Source organism: Notolepis coatsorum, assembly GCF_963971535.1.
Source record: "Notolepis coatsorum genome assembly, chromosome: 1".
NCBI classification, from domain to species: domain Eukaryota; kingdom Metazoa; phylum Chordata; class Actinopteri; order Aulopiformes; family Paralepididae; genus Notolepis; species Notolepis coatsorum.
In genome coordinates, this window is record NC_140165.1 from 182,038,721 (window position 1) to 182,059,586 (window position 20,866).

At 42.2% G+C, this 20,866-nt stretch overlaps 1 protein-coding gene across 4 annotated transcripts in view; it reads right to left on the bottom strand.

Moving 5' to 3' along the window:
• Positions 1-410: 410 nt before the first annotated feature.
• The window catches only part of unc119a1 (unc-119 lipid binding chaperone a1), a gene marked incomplete at both ends in the record, with an annotated part of 288,649 nt that continues 268,193 nt past the window's right edge, over positions 411-20,866 (bottom strand). For 2 of the 4 annotated variants that reach the window (XM_084312434.1, XM_084312433.1), the window contains 3 exons: positions 411-523; positions 11,344-11,516; positions 16,790-16,883. In XM_084312434.1, the coding sequence (XP_084168560.1) occupies positions 411-523; positions 11,344-11,516; positions 16,790-16,883 (380 nt within the window). The remainder of the gene's footprint in view (positions 524-11,343; positions 11,517-16,789; positions 16,884-20,866) is intronic. The other 2 variants (XM_084312432.1, XM_084312431.1) reach the window with 1 other exon arrangement.

A 20,866-nucleotide genomic window follows, 5' to 3' on the forward strand; every position in this document is an offset into this window, starting at 1 on the left:
GTAATGTACCATACTGGACCTACTATTTTAGTATTATAGTACAGTACTGCAGTGGGGGGAAAAAACATATGTCTTCTTGTCTCTCCTTGTTCAATGGATGTAAAGTGCGTCCGGCGCCTGGTGCTTGTGATCTGTCCCGTCAGACCATGTGTTCCTGGTCCTGTTAGAGGCATGTAGGGTTTGGAGTGGGTGGTGGTTAGGGGTGTCTAGGGCAGTAGCGGCGTCTAGGGCAGGGCAGGGGTGGGGGGCAGTTGCGGCATCTAGGGCAGGGGGGGGTTGAATAGAGTGGGGGTTAGGGGCGTCTAGGGGTGGTGTGGAGGGAAGGTTGAAGTGGGTGGGAGTTAGGAGCGTCTAGGGGAGGGTGGGGGTTGGAGTGGGTGGGGTTAGGGGTTGGGGTGGTGGTGGTGTTTCTATGGACCGCCGCTGTAGGAGTAATCTGCCTTGTTATGCATCACCAGCTTGTTGTCCACAAAGTAGAAGCTGTCAGACTGCGTCTCGTAAGGATGGAGGATCATCTCACGCACTGAGGGATAGAGAGAGATAACACATTTAGGTTTAATTTCTGTATATTAGTACCATTGTCTCTCTATATATATAATATTTTCCTGTATGTTTTATTTATATTTACTGACATTATTTAATTCGTTTTTTTTAGCTCAACTCAAATACATTTTTGTAATCTGTTTTTAGCTGTGACCAGCAGCTCTATAGATTAGATTAGATTAGATGTTAATATCATTACACAGTACAAGTACAGTACAACAAAATTAAGTATTATATACAGTAGCTCCCTCTGTCTGTCGGTCGCTTGGTCCACAAAGTTATATTTCATTTATGGTTTTGCACTCTGCTCTATTGGAACTGTCCCTTTAATCATATGCTATCATGAAAACTTTCAACCACATGTACGCTCCTCACCTGCCTGGCCACGCCCACATCCGCTCATAAGCGGGGCCATGGCCATACTACCAGCTCCTACCCTACTTTCACCATGTGAAGTCCGTGTATAGCACTGCTTCAAGTTTAGTACTTAAAGTAGTTAGTTAGTTATAGGAGCTGTGTTGGCGTTGTCTTTTGTTTCTCCCTCTCTCACTGATTTACGGGAGAAAGAAAGGATAATGTCGTCACCACCGGAGAGTCTAGAGGATTATTCTGACCACCATTCTCGTCACAAACTCAGCAAGACCGACGGCTTCTCAGTTACAGTGGGTGACAATATTGTCACAAGGAAAGATGAAATTACCTACCTGGGCTCCATCCTAGAGGCTAATCTTTCCTGTGACAAAATGGCATCCAATGTAATAAAAAAAGTCAACCAACGAACTCGATTCTTGTACCGGATCTCCTCTCTGGTAAACAAGAATACCCTGAAGACTCTGGCAGGAGCACTCATACAAGGGTGTCTATGACCCTTGTATGAGGGCCCGGATCCTCCCCGGATTCTGATGGTTGTAGGGGACCTCAGCGGGTACATCTGTCGAGCTTTCTGCTCTGCTCCACTCTTGTGTTCCAATAGAGCAGAGTGAAAAGCCATAAATGAAATATAACGAAGGTTATCCTATAACCCTAGTTATATGAATTATGGCGAGCACTCTGCTCTGACTCACTGAGGACCCCACAGTCTTCCGTTTCGGCGGTGAAAGACTGGGGAAGGAGCTGGTAGTATGGCCATGGCCCCGCTTATGTATGAGCGGATGTGGGCGTGGCCAGGCAGGTGAGGAGCATACATGTGGTTGAAAGTTTTCATGATAGCATATGATTAAAGGGACAGTTCCAATAGAGCAGAGCGCTCGCCATAATTCCTATAACTTGGGTTATAGGATAACCTTCGTTCCCCAGCCTCTGGCAGCCACAGTTTTCGCGCTAGGAGGCTGACAAGGATGAAGGTGTGTGTGTTCATGCCAATCGGCTAAAAGGAGGGTGGTTATGGGGGTGTGGCTATGGGGCTGGCATATCACCAAAAAGACATAACTTCCAAATGGATTCAAAGACTTGCACAAGATTTTGTGGAAACGTTGGTCATGACAGCTGTTAACTGTTCATGACAATTGGCCAAAAGAAAGGGGGGGGGGGTAGTGGGAGTGGCCTATAGAAGCATAACACACAGACAAACACACACATAGACACACACACACATACACTTTTACACTGTTTTCTGAAACTTGTGGGAGGTGTGTGTGTGTGTTTGTCTCTGTCTGTGTTTATTTGTGCAACTGCATGACATACACATGCTGTATGATTTTATGGACCAATATGTGCAATATACTGTATATGTTCGTGCCTATATAATGTGTCATGTTATGTTATGTTTAAGGCTGTCAAAGTTAACGCGGTATTAACACGTTATCGCCCGATTCTATTAACGCCAAAAAAAGTTTAACTCACGATCAGTGTTGTGCTAGTTACTGAAAAATAGTAACTCAGTTACTTTACTAGTTACTTCATTTCAAAGTAACTTCGTTACTGTACTAGTTACTTACACCCAAAAGTAATGAGTTACTGTGAAAAGTAACTATTTAGTTATTAAAAAAAAAAAAAAAAAAAAAATTGCTCCCGAGTCCCATGCCCCAGATACTCAAAATAGGTTGATCAACTTGACAGTTTCCATTCACATCACCGAACTCTGCTAAGCAATGTGGTCTAGATACAAACACAAATATGACACAAACAAATGTTGTCCCGAGTCGATATAATAAGAAGTGCGCCGGTTGAAGGAACAGCCTTGATGTCGCCGGAGCGTTTCATTATAACTAGGGATGTCCGATATTATCGGCCGACCGATATTATCGGCCGATATCGGCAGTAAAATGTGATATCGGAAAATATCGGTATCGGTAAAAAAAAAAAAAAAAAAAAAAAATTTTTTTTAACCTTTATTTACCCAGGCAAGCAAGTAAGAACCAATTCTTATTTTATTTATTGTCAAAAGTATGCATGTTGGTTTAATTCAACAACTTGTATGTTAATTTTAACTTTTTTAATGATCATATTTTGCACAGATAATGCTTACATTTAGAAAGCCTTTTGAATGCATCCAGTGAAATTATTAGTTACCTGAAATTATTCTGTTTTTTTGGGGGGAAACCCTGCATATATCGGTATCGGTTGATATCGGTATCGTATCGGTATCGGAAATTAAGAGTTGGACAATATCGGAATATCGGTATCGGTAAAAAAGCCAATATCGAGCATCCCTAATTATAACCATTATAATTCAAGGGTACTACGACTATGCGTGCACCTCATGGTACCAAAGCACCTCAAAGGCGCTTAAAACAAAATTACAAACATCACAAAACAAACTGGTCAGACTACTACTTGACCTGAACCCCAGAACCCACCTCACCCCTGCCCACTTTGACAACCTAGGATGGCTTAGAGTAGACGACAGAGTACAGCAACTTGCAATGGGCCTGGTCTACAAGATACACTATACGACCGGGGTACCCATGTACATGTCAAAATACTTCCCAAAGGTCAGTGAATACCACAACCACTACACCAGAGGAAGCTCAACAAATCATGTAAAACCCAGATTCGGCTCAAACAAGGGACTAAACACGTTTCGCAATTATGCCACAACAATGTGGAACGCCCTACCCAAAGCTAGGGGTAACAGTACTGTATATTTGAATACCGTTTATGTCACAAATGTATCAGTACTAAATACCTATATGTCCCTATGCCATAAATGTCATGTATGTTGTGTATGCAGTGTTGGGACTAACGCGTTACAAAGTAACACGTTACAGTAACGAAGTTACTTTTTGCCGTTCTAGTACTCTAACGCATTACTTTTTAAATTCAGTAACGCTGTTACCGTTACTAAATGGTTTGTTAGTTCGTTACTGCGTTCTTTTTATGTAGATTCATAGCGAGCGTCTTCCTAACTCCGTTTGATTTCGCCTGAGTTTGTTTTGTTTACAATAGAGAGCGTCTATTTCTTTCCGTAGCCGCATTTCTGGTTTTCGCATTTCTGATTGGCCACTGACTGACGTTCTCTGACGTCCTCTGACCAGAGAGCGTCAGTCAGTGGCCACTGGCCAATCAGAAATGCGCAAACCAGAAATGCGGCTACGGAAAGAAATAGACCCTCTCTATTGTAAACAAAACAAAACGAAACGAACTAACAAACCATTTAGCAACTACTTGGAGAGATAATTAATATACAACATGGAAACGAGATAAAGAACATGTTTGAGGCGCTGCTGGAGTCAACTGGACTAACGTTACTACATCTCGACCACCGCAGACTTTGGTGAGTGCAATGTGTTCACTGAAACTCAAGTTGATCAACGGATTTGGACTGTACGAAATCTGCCAGGGAATCTCATAATACTAATCAAACAATATAAATATAGTCCTTTCATGCACAATTGATATCCTAACTATTCTAACGTTGCAATGCTTTGATTGATATCTTAAACAACGTTGCAACTTGCAAGATGGTGAATGAATGAATGAATGAATGAATGAATGAATGAATGAATGAATGAATGAATGAATGAATGAATGAATGAAAACTTTATTTAACAGATTGCAGAATGGGTACAATACAGTACGGCTCAATACATACAATTGTTAAGGGGATGCAGACCTGAGAAAGACGTTTGTCTTGTTTCCATCAGGGTCCCCCATTTTCAATTCATATAGACATTTATGACATACACAACATACATGACATTTATGGCATAGGGACATATAGGTATTTAGTACTGATACATTTGTGACATAAACGGTATTAAAATATACAGTACTGTTACCCCTAGCTTTGGGTAGGGCGTTCCACATTGTTGTGGCATAATTGCGAAACGTGTTTAGTCCCTTGTTTGAGCCGAATCTGGGTTTTACATGATTTGTTGAGCTTCCTCTGGTGTAGTGGTTGTGGTATTCACTGACCTTTGGGAAGTATTTTGACATGTACATGGGTACCCCGGTCGTATAGTGTATCTTGTAGACCAGGCCCATTGCAAGTTGCTGTACTCTGTCGTCTACTCTAAGCCATCCTAGGTTGTCAAAGTTAGGTGGGTTCTGGGGTTCAGGTCAAGTAGTAGTCTGACCAGTTTGTTTTGTGATGTTTGTAATTTTGTTTTAAGCGCCTTTGAGGTGCTTTGGTACCATGAGGTGCACGCATAGTCGTAGTACCCTTGAATTATAATGGTTATAATGAAACGCTCCGGCGACATCAAGGCTGTTCCTTCAACCGGCGCACTTCTTATTATATCGACTCGGGACAACATTTGTTTGTGTCATATTTGTGTTTGTATCTAGACCACATTGCTTAGCAGAGTTCGGTGATGTGAATGGAAACTGTCAAGTTGATCAACCTATTTTGAGTATCTGGGGCATGGGACTCGGGAGCAATCTTTTTTTTTAATTTTTTTTTTAAATAACTAAATAGTTACTTTTCACAGTAACTCATTACTTTTGGGTGTAAGTAACTAGTACAGTAACGAAGTTACTTTGAAATGAAGTAACTAGTAAAGTAACTGAGTTACTATTTTTCAGTAACTAGCACAACACTGTGTGTATGTGTGGTAGATTTCCATTGATTGATTGATTGATTGATTGAAAACTTTATTAACAGATTGCAGAATGGGTACAATACAGTACAGCTCAATACACACAATTGTTAAGGGGATGCAGACCAGAGAAAGACCTTCGTCTTGTTTACACCAGGGTCCCCCATTTTCAATTCATCAGGACATATATGACATACATGACATACAGATAGTCAGTACTGCTACATCTATACATTTATGACATACCAGATTTGCAAATACAGTACTGTTTGTGATACAGAAGGAGTCAAGAAAAGGGAGTATATACATTTGACGTAGAAACTGTACATTGGAGGAGGTTGGGTGGGGGGGGTTGGGTACACTGGGATATTGACAACCATACTGGGTAATTTACATTGGAGGTGGTTGGGGGGGGGGGGGGGGGGCACACTGTATAAGCAAGCAAAACTGTACATTGAGGGGGGGGAGACTCTGTACAAACAAACAAAATTGTACATTGGACTATTGACAAAACCATACTAGGTAAATGACTGTACATTGGAGGGGGTTGGGTTAGGATATTTACAGGGGCCAGTGTTGAATTGCAGTCTCCCGTAGGTGTCTCTTGAGAGAGGTTTTGAAAGTGGGTAGTGATCCACATTCCTTTACAGCTTTGGGTAGGGCGTTCCACATTGATGTGGCATAATTGCGAAACGTGTTTAGTCCCTTATTTCAGTGGTTCCCAAAGTCGGGGTCGCGACCCAAAGGTGGGCCGCGAGCAGCCACGGGTGGGCCCGAGATGATTCAAAAAAAAAAAAAAAAAAAAAAAAATTTTTTTTTTTTTGTCAGGCCACTGAACTTAGAAGCAGGCCAGGACAGTGTTTCTAGTTGTATTCTAAAATTCTATTCTATTGTATTCTAAAATGTGACTATATGGTTTTATATTAACTTAATAAATAAACAAAAACGAAAAATCTACTTATTTCAACGAACATTTCAAACTAAATAACAGATTATGCACATAAAACGCTGAAAACAACCGAAGCAACAATAGTATTTTAATGAGGCTATGATTATTATGATTATTATTTTGCAACAAGTTAGCCCTCTCATAAATAGCACATATAAATGAATAACTAACTTGAACTAACTTAATAGGATTGAAGTGATATTTGGCTTAAAAAATCGGTCGACTGGCAAAAAAAAAAAAAAAAAAAGCCTGACGATGTGCATTGGGCCGCGGCTCTCTGACGCCTTATTTTCTGGGCCCTGGCCTGAAAAGTTTGGGAACCCCTGCCTTATTTGAGCCGAATCTGGGTTTAACATGATTTGTGGAGCTCCCTCTGGTGTTGTGATCGTGGTATTCACTGACCTTTGGGAAGTATTTTGCCATGTACATGGGTACCTTGGTCGTGTAGTGTATCTTGTAGACCAGGCCCATTGCAAGTTGCTGTACTCTGTCATCTACTCTAAGCCATCCTAGGTTGTTAAAGTGGGCAGGGGTGAGGTGGGTTCTAGGAGTAAGGTCAAGCAGTAGTCTGACCAGTTTGTTTTGAGATGTTTGTAATTTTGTTTTTAGCGCCTTTGAGGTGCTTTGGTACCATGAGGTGCAAGCATAGTCGTAGTACCCCTGAATGAGTGCTCCTGCCAGAGTCTTCAGGGTATTCTTGTTTACCAGAGAGGAGATCCGGTACAAGAATCGAGTTCGTTGGTTGACTTTTTTTATTACATTGGATGCCATTTTGTCACAGGAGAGATTAGCCTCTAGGATGGAACCCAGGTAGGTAATTTCATCTTTCCTTGTGACAATATTGTCACCCACTGTAACTGAGAAGCCGTCGGTCTTGCTGAGTTTGTTATTTGAACCGAAGAGAATGGACTCTGTTTTGCCCATGTGTAATGATAGTTTGTTATCAGCGAGCCATATGCAGATTCTGCCTAGTTCCGAGCTGAGGGTTTTTTCAACCTGTAACTTGTTCTTGTCAGAGACCAGCAGGGCTGAGTCGTCCGCAAACAGGAACAAGTTGCAGTCACAAGCTGACGACATGTCATTTGCATAAATTAGGAACAGTAGCGGTCCTAGTATGCTTCCTTGTGGAACACCACAGCTCACTGTGAGGGGGGGGGGGATACTGTATTTATAATCAAACTGTATTTATTGTACTGCACACCATGGATCGCAGAATGGCAAAAACACCAACAGGTAAAATACATTCACTATTTTCCCTTGCTCCTCTACCTCTATGAACAAAAGAAACGAGACGCATCGCTGATTTGAAAACGCAGCTGCTTGGCTCAAGACTCCTAAAAGGGGTGTTGAAGCAGGCAGATGCTGATTGAGTGAGAGATAGTGTCTCGTCTGATCTTCCTGGGAAAGTCAATAAACATGGGTGATTTTACAACCCAGGGCTCTAGGCAAATGGTCCAACCAAATTGAATACAAAGAAACTGCCTTGAGAGACGCCAGATTGTCTCTGCTAAAAACAAAGAAGCAGTTGATCAAAGAGAAGACCATTTGGCCACTCCGTGACCTAAATTAGTTCAAAACGTCATGGTAGTGAGTCAGCCAATGAGAGCTGAGAAGAAGTGTTCTCCAATAGAAACGCTCGAGGCGAGTTTTGGAAACGCCCGCTTGCCGTAAAATTAGAGGCGGAGCATAAATTGGATATAGCCAAAACTCCTCGCCAGGAGAGAAAACAGAACCAACCCAGAGACCCAGGAAGCAATACACACACCCTTTTTCTCCACTAGAACCCAGCGAGGAGAAGAGACCGACGCAGCAGATCGAAGCCGAGACGCGAGAATGTTTATAGACAAGCTTTTTTATTGAGAATTTAGTCTGAATTCTACGATCCTCCGGCATATTGGATGCATCTCGTAGGTTCATTGCACATATTTCTTTTGTAACATCTGATTGAAATCCATTTTCATTAAAAACGGGTTCTTTTCAAACTGCTCAGATCTCGCTTCATTTCAAACGGCCGCGCCGTATTTTCTCTCTGGGTAAGCAGTAACCAGGTTAAAACAGTGGTTATCTGCATTTGGCAAGAGTGGCAATTCCAAGAGCTTGTAAAAAGGTTTAAATCACAACGCAGAGTATTAGGGAAATTAAGCTAGGAATCCACTTCATATGTCATAAATGTCTATATGAATTGAAAATGGGGGACCCTGATGGAAACAAGACAAACGTCTTTCTCAGGTCTGCATCCCCTTAACAATTGTATGTATTGAGCCGTACTGTATTGTACCCATTCTGCAATCTGTTAAATAAAGTTTTCATTCATTCATTCATTCATTCATTCATTCATTCATTCATTCATTCATTCATTCATTCATTCATTCACCATCTTGCAAGTTGCAACGTTGTTTAAGATATCAATCAAAGCATTGCAACGTTAGAATAGTTAGGATATCAATTGTGCATGAAAGGACTATATTTATATTGTTTGATTAGTATTATGAGATTCCCTGGCAGATTTCGTACAGTCAAAATCCGTTGATCAACTTGAGTTTCAGTGAACACATTGCACTCACCAAAGTCTGCGGTGGTCGAGATGTAGTAACGTTAGTCCAGTTGACTCCAGCAGCGCCTCAAACATGTTCTTTATCTCGTTTCCATGTTGTATATTAATTATCTCTCCAAGTAGTTGCTAAATGGTTTGTTAGTTCGTTTCGTTTTGTTTTGTTTACAATAGAGAGGGTCTATTTCTTTCCGTAGCCGCATTTCTGGTTTGCGCATTTCTGATTGGCCAGTGGCCACTGACTGACGCTCTCTGGTCAGAGAACGTCAGAGAACGTCAGTCAGTGGCCAATCAGAAATGCGAAAACCAGAAATGCGGCTACGGAAAGAAATAGACGCTCTCTATTGCAAACAAAACAAACTCAGGCGAAATCAAACGGAGTTAGGAGGACGCTCGCTATGAATCTACATAAAAAGAACGCAGTAACGAACTAACAAACCATTTAGTAACAGTAACAGCGTTACTGAATTTAAAAAGTAATGCGTTAGAGTACTAGAACGGCAAAAAGTAACTTCGTTACTGTAATGCGTTACTTTGTAACGCGTTAGTCCCAACACTGCTCACGATTCACTTTTAAGAAAAATAAAATTTACTTTATTTTTTTATTTTTTACTAGACTTCACTCAGGTGTATTATTGATGCTCTCATTGATACTATGTTTGTTTCTGAAGTGTGTGTGTGTGTGTGTGTGTGTGTGTGTGTGTGTGTGTGTGTGTGTGTGTGTGTGTGTGTGTGTGTGTGTGAGATATATAGAGAGAGAGGGGGGTGAGAGAGATGAGGAACGGGCAAGAGAGAAAGAGAGCTGGGAGAGTGTGTGTGTGAGAGAGAGAGAGGGGGGGGTGATTACTCAGCCATTGTGTGGGTGAATGTAACAAGTTCCTAATGTTTTCTTTCCCCTATTATTTCATTCATGCACACTTTATTCATTGTTTTAAATTATTATTTTCTATTAAGTTATTTTGTGCATCACTCTGTTTTGAATTTGATGCAAATTTGCAATGCATAAGGGTCATCCTTTTGTGTTAAATGGCTGCATAAAGCAAGAATTTGTTGACTCGCATGTTGATAAGAGTATTAAAACTTGGAACTTGAAAAATATCCGTTTAAGGTAGAAAAAAATTTAAATAAAAAGAATGCGATTAATTTGCGATTAATCGCGAGTTATATGGACAATCATGTGATTAATCAAGTTAAATATTTTTATCTATTGACAGCACTAGTTATGTTATATTGTGTTATTATTTTATGTTATATTATGTTATGTTTAGGGATGCCCCGATCACGTTTCTTGCCACCGATACCGATCACCGATCGTCTATGAGCCATATCGGCCGGTACCGATACCGATCGTTTTTGGTTTTATAAAAAAAAAAATTAAATATATACTTTTTATTTTTATTTTTATAAAATATATATATTATATAATTATACTTGTAGTTGTATTATCTGCGAGACATTGCCACCACGCAACAAGTCAAAATGCTCGCTATCTGCAAACAGCTCCACTGTCTGTGTGTATACTCTGCTTTGGTCAAATCTCATTCAGCATGCCCTCAGCAGGGTATATCTGCGGCTCTGCAGATATACCCTACTCCCTTTCTGCGATGCAAGCCAGGAGCTCGAATACGCACCGAATCAATGTTATAAGACATTGATATCAGGAGCTATCTGTAGCTACTGCTAGCCGGCTAGATAACGTTAAGACAACTCCTCAGTGAACTATTTAGTTTACTTGGTCATTCCGTGTAAACAGGGAGCTAACATGAGCTAACGTGAGCTACCTAACTAACGGAGGTATCATGCACTACTAGACTATTGCTGGAGCATTTGTTGATATCAGGAGCTATCAGTAGCTCGCCAGCTAGATACCGTTAGACAATGCCTCATGTATTAAACTAAAAGTGAATAGTTGACTGGGTCGTTTTGTTTAAACAGTAACGATAGCTAGGTAGCTAACGTTAGCTCACAGAGGTTGCATGCACTAGAGCAGACTATTGCTGGAGCTTGTTGACACGGGTGCGGGAGGGGCAGGGGAGGAGGGGGAGGAGCAGTGCACTGCAGCTCTGTGTGTCTGAGAGAGAAGTCAGCGAGTGAGATCTCCGCTAAGAATTGGATCATGTTTTTCGAAATAAAGCATTATCGGAATTCACCGATCTCATATTTATACTGAATATCGGCCGATACCGATCGCTGGCCGATCGATCGGGGCATCCCTAGTTATGTTATGTTACGTGTTGTGTTTGTCTGTGTCTGTGACTGTGTGTATGTGTACAGGTTGCAGGTGTGTTACATGTGTTTTTTTTTTTTACACAGGTACTCACTGATGTCCTCGGTCAGAGAAGGGAACTCGTAGATGTGTTCGCAGGTGTTCTTGCTGCTGGGCATGCAGAAGCCAAACTCAAAGTCGAAGCTCTTAAGCAGTTGCTCGCGGAAGTAGTGCCTCTCAATCATGCGGAAGTTGTTGATGGGTTGGTCTCCCACGGTGAACTCCACCCTGCCAAACCATTGGAGGGGAAAGAGATCAGAAAACCTGGAACAGCTGAGATCCCTATAGCATCTTCAAATGCACACAAATACAGAATGCTGCAGTGAGATCATTTATTATTGAATTTCTTTTCAAAATATAGACACAACATAAGACAATACAACTATAACAGAACAGCAACACACACTAAGACCCCAAAACCCTCCTAAACCAAGCTGTAATGTCTATTTCGTTTTCAACATGTATTCCTGACATGAAAAGAAGGAGGAGACGCTTCGGAGGAGACACACCAATGCAGACAAGAGCAAGAGCTTGTTATGTGAAAATGTTTTAATAAAATGTACTGTCTCACTACAATATTGTACATTGTAATGACATTGTATGGGAGTCAGAAGAGATGCAGCCAACTCAATTGCCCAGAATGTTACTGAATGAATGAATGATCATTGCATTTATATAGCGTTTTTATTTTTTTATACTTTCTCTTTTTCCGTTTTTCTCCCATCCCAATGCTAGTCGTTATGCCAATTCCCAATCCCCTACCTGGTCGTTGCGTGCTCTGCCCCCTACCGTCGGTCTGGGAGGGCGGAGACTATCACATGCTTCCTCCGACACATGTGTAGCCAATCCCCACTTCTTTTCACCTGACAGCGCGGACTCTCACTGGGGGAGTGTAACATGTGGAGGACACTACCTCCCCCAGGATCCGACCTCGCTGTGCAGGTGCCCCGACCGATCTGTAGGAGTCGCTGTTTTACAACGACCAGGACCCACCCTCGCCGGGTTTTTCCCACCCTCTAACACTGCCAATTGTGTTAGTATGGACGGTCGGCCAACCTGGAAGCACCACAGCTGGATTCAATCCCACTGTCTCTGTGGTGGTGGGCAGACGCTTAGACCGCTGAGCCACCCGGCCGCCTGTATATAGCGCTTTACTAAACACTCATGGCACTTTACAATGTACTGTAGGGTGGAAATGGCCTCCTTCACCACCACTGTGTAGCAGCCAACTTTGGGCTACGCAGGCTCAATGGCTGCAATACACTGGCACCAGGCACACATCACACTACACAATGGCTGAAAGGCTCAGGAGACAGGAATTTATATCAGCCAATAAAGGGGGAGATATGATTAGGTGGCATTGATGTCAGAGACCTTATTGGGAATTTGGGACAGGAATGTCGTGGAACCACCTCCTCTTTGCAATAGACGCCCTGGGTTCTTTCAGTCAGGACCACGGTTTAACGTCTCCTCTGAAGGACGGCACTTGTAATTGTATGGTGTCTCTATCACCGTAACAGGGGCATTGTTACTGACAAGTCCAGAGGACAGAGTGCTCCCTGCCGGACAACATCACCACCAGGTCCAAAGGACAGAGTGCTCCCTACTGGACAACAATGCCACTTTCCGACAACAGCCTTGACCAGGGTTCGAACCGGTCATCTTCTGATCATGAATCACTACCCACCTTCAAAAACACTCTCAAAAAACACCTACGTGAGACTGCAATTCGAAACTGGCCCCTACAAATGTCCTAACCTAGTTGTACAGTAAATGACCAAGTAAGGCTTTGTCAACATTCCAATGTACAGTGTAAAATGTGTGTGTGTCCCCTACCCAACTCCCCCCCCCCCCCCCCCCCCACCTCCAATGTACAGCCCTCACCCAACCCACCCAACCCCACCCCACCAACCTCCTCCAATGTACAGTTTCTACGCCAAATGTATATACACTCCTTTTCTGGACACTTTTGTATCACAAACAGTACTGTATTTGCAAATCTGATATGTCATAAATGTATAGATGTAGCAGTACTGTCTATCTGTATGTCATGTATGTCATATATGTTATGATGAATTGAAAATGGGGGACCCTGGTGGAAACAAGACGAAAGTCTTTCTCTGGTCTGCATCCCCTTAACAATTGTATGTATTGAGATGTACTGTACTGTACCCATTCTGCAATCTGTTAATAAACTTTTCAATCAATCAATCAATCAATGAGTCCGGAGCTCTACCCATGTAGCCACGCTGCCAGACCAAGCTAGGCATCGGTCTCCCTGGCTACTTCTGTCATCAGCATTGAAAAAATATGCAGACCTGAGAGCTCACTCACGTAAAATTACTGATACCAGTAAACGTACAGGAGGCTTATTTGATGGGGCACAACTTTGCAATGTTTACAGTCTTAGACACATATTGACATTTTAAACTCGGAATGTCATTCAGTGGATCTTAAAAAAAAAATCTTGGTAAAAACTTCGTATTAACACATTTACAAAAATCCTCCTCCGGATTCCTGAACGTGTTAAACGGTCTCCGTAAGTGGCCAAAATCTTCACAGGTGGGTTCCCAGCCAAGAGTAAAGACCCTAACCCTATAAAAACAGCAGTCAAAGTGTATATTTTCAGCACTAAGTTTGTTTACCAATGATTTTAAGTGTTATATGAATACATATGAGTTTATAGAAACGCATTGAGTCAGAAACCGGCGGATATTGACGCGAGGAAATGGTGCAGCCAAAAGTGAGTGTAGTCTTTTGAAAAAAGAGATTCAGGGCTTTCGAATTTCATAAAACTACACTACCCAGCTCACGGCAGCCCCTGTAAAACGTGGAGCCGTCTGACGTGAAATCATTTTTCAACGTTATTTCATGATTATGTCTCACGGGTCGAACAAACCTGAACATTGTTGCCATAAAATAGAATGTAGTTTGTTTCTTTAACTTTCTGTGAACGTCTAGAAAAAAGCATTTTGCATTATAATAAAGTTACTGTACTTACAGTAGATTTCATTCACGGTCTTTGCTGCCCTGTCAGGGGTGCCTAGTGGTACTAAATAAGGTCAGTTATAGGCCTGATATTCTATATTCATATTTCAAATTGCCTGTGTCCGGATGGCCTATTGTTCTACTGTATACTACTATAATACCTAATAAAATAAGTCATTAGAATAATAAAAGCCTACTTTGCTGGAATGATTCATTCTGCACGTATTACAGTGCTTGTGTGCTGAGGCTGCCTCACTAAGCCGCTTCTCCACGCATTAATAATAATAATTCGTTCTAGCAACAGGACTACATCAAACAAACAATAAATAATATCATAGAGAAGAAGACATAAGTATATGGCATATTAATGCAGTATATTCCACTATACAGTAGCTATATCTGTGGCGATCGGTTTAGTTCTTATTTATTTAGTTTGCAGTGTGTGTGTGTAATGCTCACAATGCCTCATTGAGTCAGGACTATAAATGCTAAATGTAATTTTTAATGATACAAATATTGTCGTATTTATTATGATTATAATTATTTAATTCAATGGATGTCTGTAGTATCTGCAATCCCCAATGACTTGTCCCAGAGAAAGGTGTTGAAAACACGGGCGCACGCACACTGGTCTGTCCAACTTACGACTGCCTTTCGAGTTCGTAAATCCTACATAAATCATACAACGAATTTACAATACGAAGCCGTTCGAGAATGCCGAATAAGTACATAAAAATCGAGTTACGAAGGATTTCCTTGGTAACCTTTACATATGTCAGTTTGAGAATAAGGACCAATGAGGATAAGCAAGGCTAGCGGTTTGTTCAACATCAAAATTTGTATTGAAATTGACATTCCTGACATTTAACCTCTTCCACCCGTGCGGTCCTTTGGCGGACGGCAAATGACATCACGTCATAAATCAATCTCTCCAGACTGTTTGACAAAAGTATAGTTTTATTTTTTTCAAACGTATTCAAGTATAAACATCATAACCATGTCACAACAGCAGTTATAATGTATATTATCATCAATACGTTAGTTTACCAATAGGTTAAAGTGTTAGATAGATTTTCGTTTTCGTTTTGGTGTAGTTTAGTTCGCGAAAGTCGACCACTTTGGAAAATTTGAACGTCGGGAATTGTAGTTTTTTTGCGGCCATGAGGACACAGACAGCTTTCGATGAGCATTGGAATTTTTCCGAACGACACTTCCCAAAGGCCTCTATGGGGTTTCAAGCAAATTACTTATGTATGATTTTATTTTATATCTCTTATTACTCGGGATAATAAACCACAAAACTTAACGTTATTGGTATATTGAAGCACAGTTAGTTTCTCTTCCCTATTTTTAGCATGTAGCAACAATTAGATTAGAACTCTGGCATTTGAAATATACGATTTGGCACAATCCATAAATGTACGAATTGGCTATAATAAGGTCATTTACAGTATAAGCCTGCTATTCTATATTCTATAATAATATTTCAAATTGCATTGGTCCGGATGGGAGAATTCAGTACTGTATCTACAAAACCTTCTGTTTACTCATCTTCCCTTTATTCATTTCCTTAGATTTTTTGTACACATGATCTCAAGAAGGTACTGAACGAGATCAGTGGCAGTTTTTCATGTCTGGTCATTTTTAGCATGGTGTTATTCACTGTCAAAGATGCAAAGAAAAATCATAATTCATATTCTCCTTTGTTTCATCACAATTTAAGCAAGCCTAGTAATAGACACTATATTTCTGACACTGGGAATACATTCACCGACGTCCATAGATGTCCCTAGATACCAATAATATGCAAATGGACTTGCAGAAGTGGAGCAATATTTTTATTTTTATTTGTTAAATATGTTAACTAAATCCTCAATTTGAATAAAGTGATTCATCTGATTAAATGAGTCTTTTTCTTTTTAGTAAATCAACTTTCCAGCCCCAGACCCAACCCAGGGAGAAGCCCCAGCCCAACTAAATCAATTAAATCAACTTTATTTAATGAATATAACTCATCAGTTTCTTTGGACGGGACAATTTACTGTGTCCAAAAACACAGGTAACACAGACACTGTTCCTATTGACCGTCATTGTATTTGACCTGTATAAAAACAGTATAAAAATGTGATTGTTTTAAAAGTTTGTTTTGGTAGTGCATCAAGCAATTACTTTCCAACACTGGCCACCATTGAGCGTTCACACCATTGTGAAAAGATAGGTTTGATACGTTTTCAGGCGTGCTTATTTCCCCAGTCAGCTGCAGGATATCTCCTAATTTCCCTACCTGGACATTTAATATTACTATGAATCTCCAAGTGACCTAAAACTAAGAGGTAATGACTATTTCTGGGCAACAACGGTCTTCAGTGTGATTTATATCGGTGTGTTTTGTCCAAAAGTTGTAGTTTATGAACCTCTCTAATCCCGGTTTATTCCCCAAGTTGCTTTCCCCCAAAAGGGGTGATTGACGTATTGCTGATCTGATGTACAGGCCTGTTGGCTGAGTGACTTACGTGGCTCCAACCTGCCGCAGCTGCAGGAAGGCCGGGGTGAACTGGTATCTGACAAAACGTCCAGCGTTGGGGTCACAGTCCTTCCTGCCTCCTGCTACAGGAGAGAAAAGGAAACAGAAAAATAATTTTCAATATCCTACTCCATTCATCATCTTGAATGCGTTTAAATTGCTACCCATTTTAAGAATTAATTTATATTTATATTGAGTCATTTAGTGGAAATTTTTATCCAAAGTGACTTACAATTGTCAACATGGTCAGCAAGGGATACACTTCGAGCAGTATTGTTCGTCTAACAGTAGCTACCAAACTTCACTTGGAGTGCATAGAAAGCATGGACTTTTTATGTGAGCTATCGATTGAATAAGTGTGTTTTTTGCCTGTGATGGAAGATTGAGCAGATTTCAGCTGTCCTGACTGTGGTTGGAAGTTAATCACTGTGGAGTCAGGATAGAGAATAACTGGCTCCACGGTGGGTCTCAGAGTGTAGGGGTCTGGAGGGTGTGTAGAGACCAGACTGTACCATGTAGATCAGAGCATAGGGATCTGGAGGGTGTGTAGAGACTAGACTGTACCATCTAGATCAGAGTGTAGGGGTCTGAAGGGTGTGTAGAGACCAGACTACCATCTAGATCAGATCGTAGGGGTCTGGAGGGTGTGTAGAGACCAGACTGTACCATCTAGATCAGAACGTAGGGGTCTGGAGGGTGTGTAGAGACCAGAGTGTACCATCTAGATCAAAGCGTAGGGGTCTGGAGGGTGTGTAGAGACCAGATTGTACCATCTAGATACGAACATAGGGGTCTGGAGGGTGTGTAGTTATAGACCAGACTGTACCATCTAAATCAGACTGTAGGGGTCTGGAGGGTGTGTAGTTAGAGACACTGACTGAAGGATGGTGCCGTTTCCCTTGTTGCAAGGAATGCCAAATCTAGAGCCTTAACTCTTTCACGGCCATACCCGAGTATAGTCGGGTTATCTCGCCAATGGTTGAGCGCCAGAAACCCGAGTATACTCTGGTTTTGATCCTTTGATATTTTCGTTTGATCCCCGTTCTATACGGTCAGCCGGAGCCATCTAGATTGATTGATTGAAAATTTTTATTAACAGATTGCAGAATGGGTACAGTACAGTACAGCTCAATACACACAATTGTTAAGGGAATGCAGACCAGAGAAAGACTTTCATCTTGTTTACATCAGGGTCCCCCATTTTCAATTCATATGGACATATATGACATACACAACATACAGGTATACAGATCAAACATCTAATCCACTCATGACATTTATGACATACATGACATACAAGACATGCAAATATACAGTACTGTTAAACAGATCCTACTGTAACAGTAAATATATACATACGAGGGGGAAGGAAATTTACATTTGGGGGGTGGGGGGGGGGGGGGGGGTGGGTTGTAGGCTGTTCAGACATTTACAGATATCCTAACAGAAAATATATACATACGAGGGGGAGGAAACTGTACATTGGGAGGGGGTGAGTGGGGGGAGGTGGGTGCAAGGTGCAAGCATAGGGAGGGGGTGTTTGGACATTTACAGGGGCCAGTTTCGAATAGCAGCCTCCCGTAGGTGCTCTTTGAGAGCGGTTTTGAAGGTGGGTAGGGATTAAATTTTTTTTATAACTGTGGGTAGGGCGTTCCACATTGATGTGGCATAATTGCAAAACATGTTCAGTCCCTTGTTTGAGCCGAATCTGGGTTGAACATGATTTGTGGAGCTCCCTCTGGTGTTGTGGTCGTGGTATTCACTGACTGTTACAAAGGATCAGATTAAACCGAATATATATATTTATTGATTGATATATATTGCATAATATTTGTATATCGTTTGATATCCCTTGTATATTCCTTGTACATATACACGGAATATCCCTTTAGCCTAGTACAGACCATAATATTTCATTCTCCTATTGGACAGCGGTCCACAGGCGCCAAGGCCATGCCTCCAAAGTCAGGTTCAAAGTCACCGCCGGGGACATGCCTGGACAAGAACGGTATTGCGCAAGGATATGAGACAGGAATAAAGCTGGTACTAGTTTATTCATCTAAGCGTATAAATACGGCGCAGGTGAATACAGACGCACTTAGTCAGAAGTCTTAGTAACTAAAGTTGAAGCCTCACCCACGATACGACGTGCGGTGAAGTATGGCCTGTTTGGCCCCAAATAGAGCATTGAGACCGCGTGCGAATTAATAACTGAATTGTCACAGTTTGGCGCTGTACCGTCGAGTGCGACCTATTCTATTAAGTCAGTAATAGTCTATTTGTGTATAGTGTATCGTGCGGCTAAAGTTCTACAGTGACCAGCATCACCAACGTCTTCCTCGTATCAGCTAGAGTGCTTATCCAGGCTGGGCTGCTTATCATGGCGCTTTCACCCGAGGAGCCCTAGACGAGGACCGTGTGGACATGTACACTGGATTATCTACCCGACGACTGCATAGCCCTTTTCGGCTGGATTATATTTGCTTTTGGTCCTGTAATTAATGGAGCGGAGAATCGCCGACACCCACAAGTGTGTGGGATTTACCCTGTGAGGAGCCACGTCGAGTCTGCCCCTCAGAAGCCTGAGGCAGGCTAGCTTTCTTCCATGTGGAGCTACATACTACGGAGAACAGCTGTATTCGTCTGTGGATCAAGATCTTATTGCACCGTCTCCTGTACTCGGAGTCTCCTTATCATCGTTGACCCAGACTCTACTACCGACAGATCCTCTACGCTTGCTGGCTTACAACCGGGGGGACCCTTCCAGTATCTCCCGCTATATTACTAGTGTACCATAGATATAATTCCCTAAGATTCAGGTTGTATGATTACCTCCTGCGTAATATGAGAATGGACATTCGTTATTGATTTGCCTACGCACATTCCTTTGCCTTATAAGCGCATTCAAAGTGAAGTAAAGTAAAGTATATTATGTACCTTTTGCTGCAATAAATACTTAAATACAGCTTTGTGTGGAACCGATTCATTGTGGGGAAGTGTACTCATTAGATACCTGTGTACTGTATGGCCAGTAGGAATGTACATAAAGACGGTAGTGGTTTAATGATACCATACTTATCAATACAGTCAGGGAATTGTACCCCTCAGTTACAATTGGTCCTTCGAGCCGGAGGGTAATTAGCGTAATATTAATATAGTGGTATTAATATTGACATGGCCAATGATGAACACTCCACAAAACGGTTCTCCTAAAATAGATCGCCCGCAGCGTAGACGGCAGACACCTCAGTACTTAGAGGATTACGTTGCCGATATACTACCTAGCTTTCTACAGACGGTAAACGCGGAAAAAGTAGATAGTAAAATTATGTCCGACCCTATCGACCAAGCTACCCCGCCAATAGAGACCCTAGTGGGTTCTAACGTAACTGACCAAGCTCACGGTGGGGACCAGGAGGGACCTGACATGACTTTACCCCCCACCAAGACCGAAGAAGTAGTCCCCGGAGAGCTCCAGGATAAAGACAGCCCTCCAGGGATGGAACTCGACCCACTACAAGAAGGGGCGAGCACCCCGGAGATGGATCTCCTCGACTCGCCACAGGAGAACGGATCTCCAACGAGTACTACCAGGAGCGGATCACCTCAACCAGCGTCTTCCCCCAGCGAGGCGGACAAGATGCTGGCACAGGCCTTCCTCGCCAGCCTGGCAGCCTCAACAGAGCGCGATCGACTCCAAGCACAGACGCTTAGTGAGCGCGAACATTCTTCCATGGAAAGAGAACGCCTTCAAGCGCAGCAACGGAATGACGAAGACCGTATACGTCTAGAGATTAGACGCCTTCAGACGGAAGAGAATATGGGAAGAGACCGGGCCGAAGCCCAGCACGCCGCCGCCGAAGCCCAGCGCGCTGCTGCCGGTGCCCAAAGAGAAGCAGAGCGCGACCTCGCTCTCACCAAGCGCGAAGCCGAGCGCGACCGATTACAAGCGCAGATAATGGAGCAGCTGATTACCAGGGCAACACCCCCTCCCTCCGCACGGGGCTCCAGGGCCTCGTCAAGACAAGGGTCAAGGGCACCCTCCCCTACCCGATCAAGCGACCCT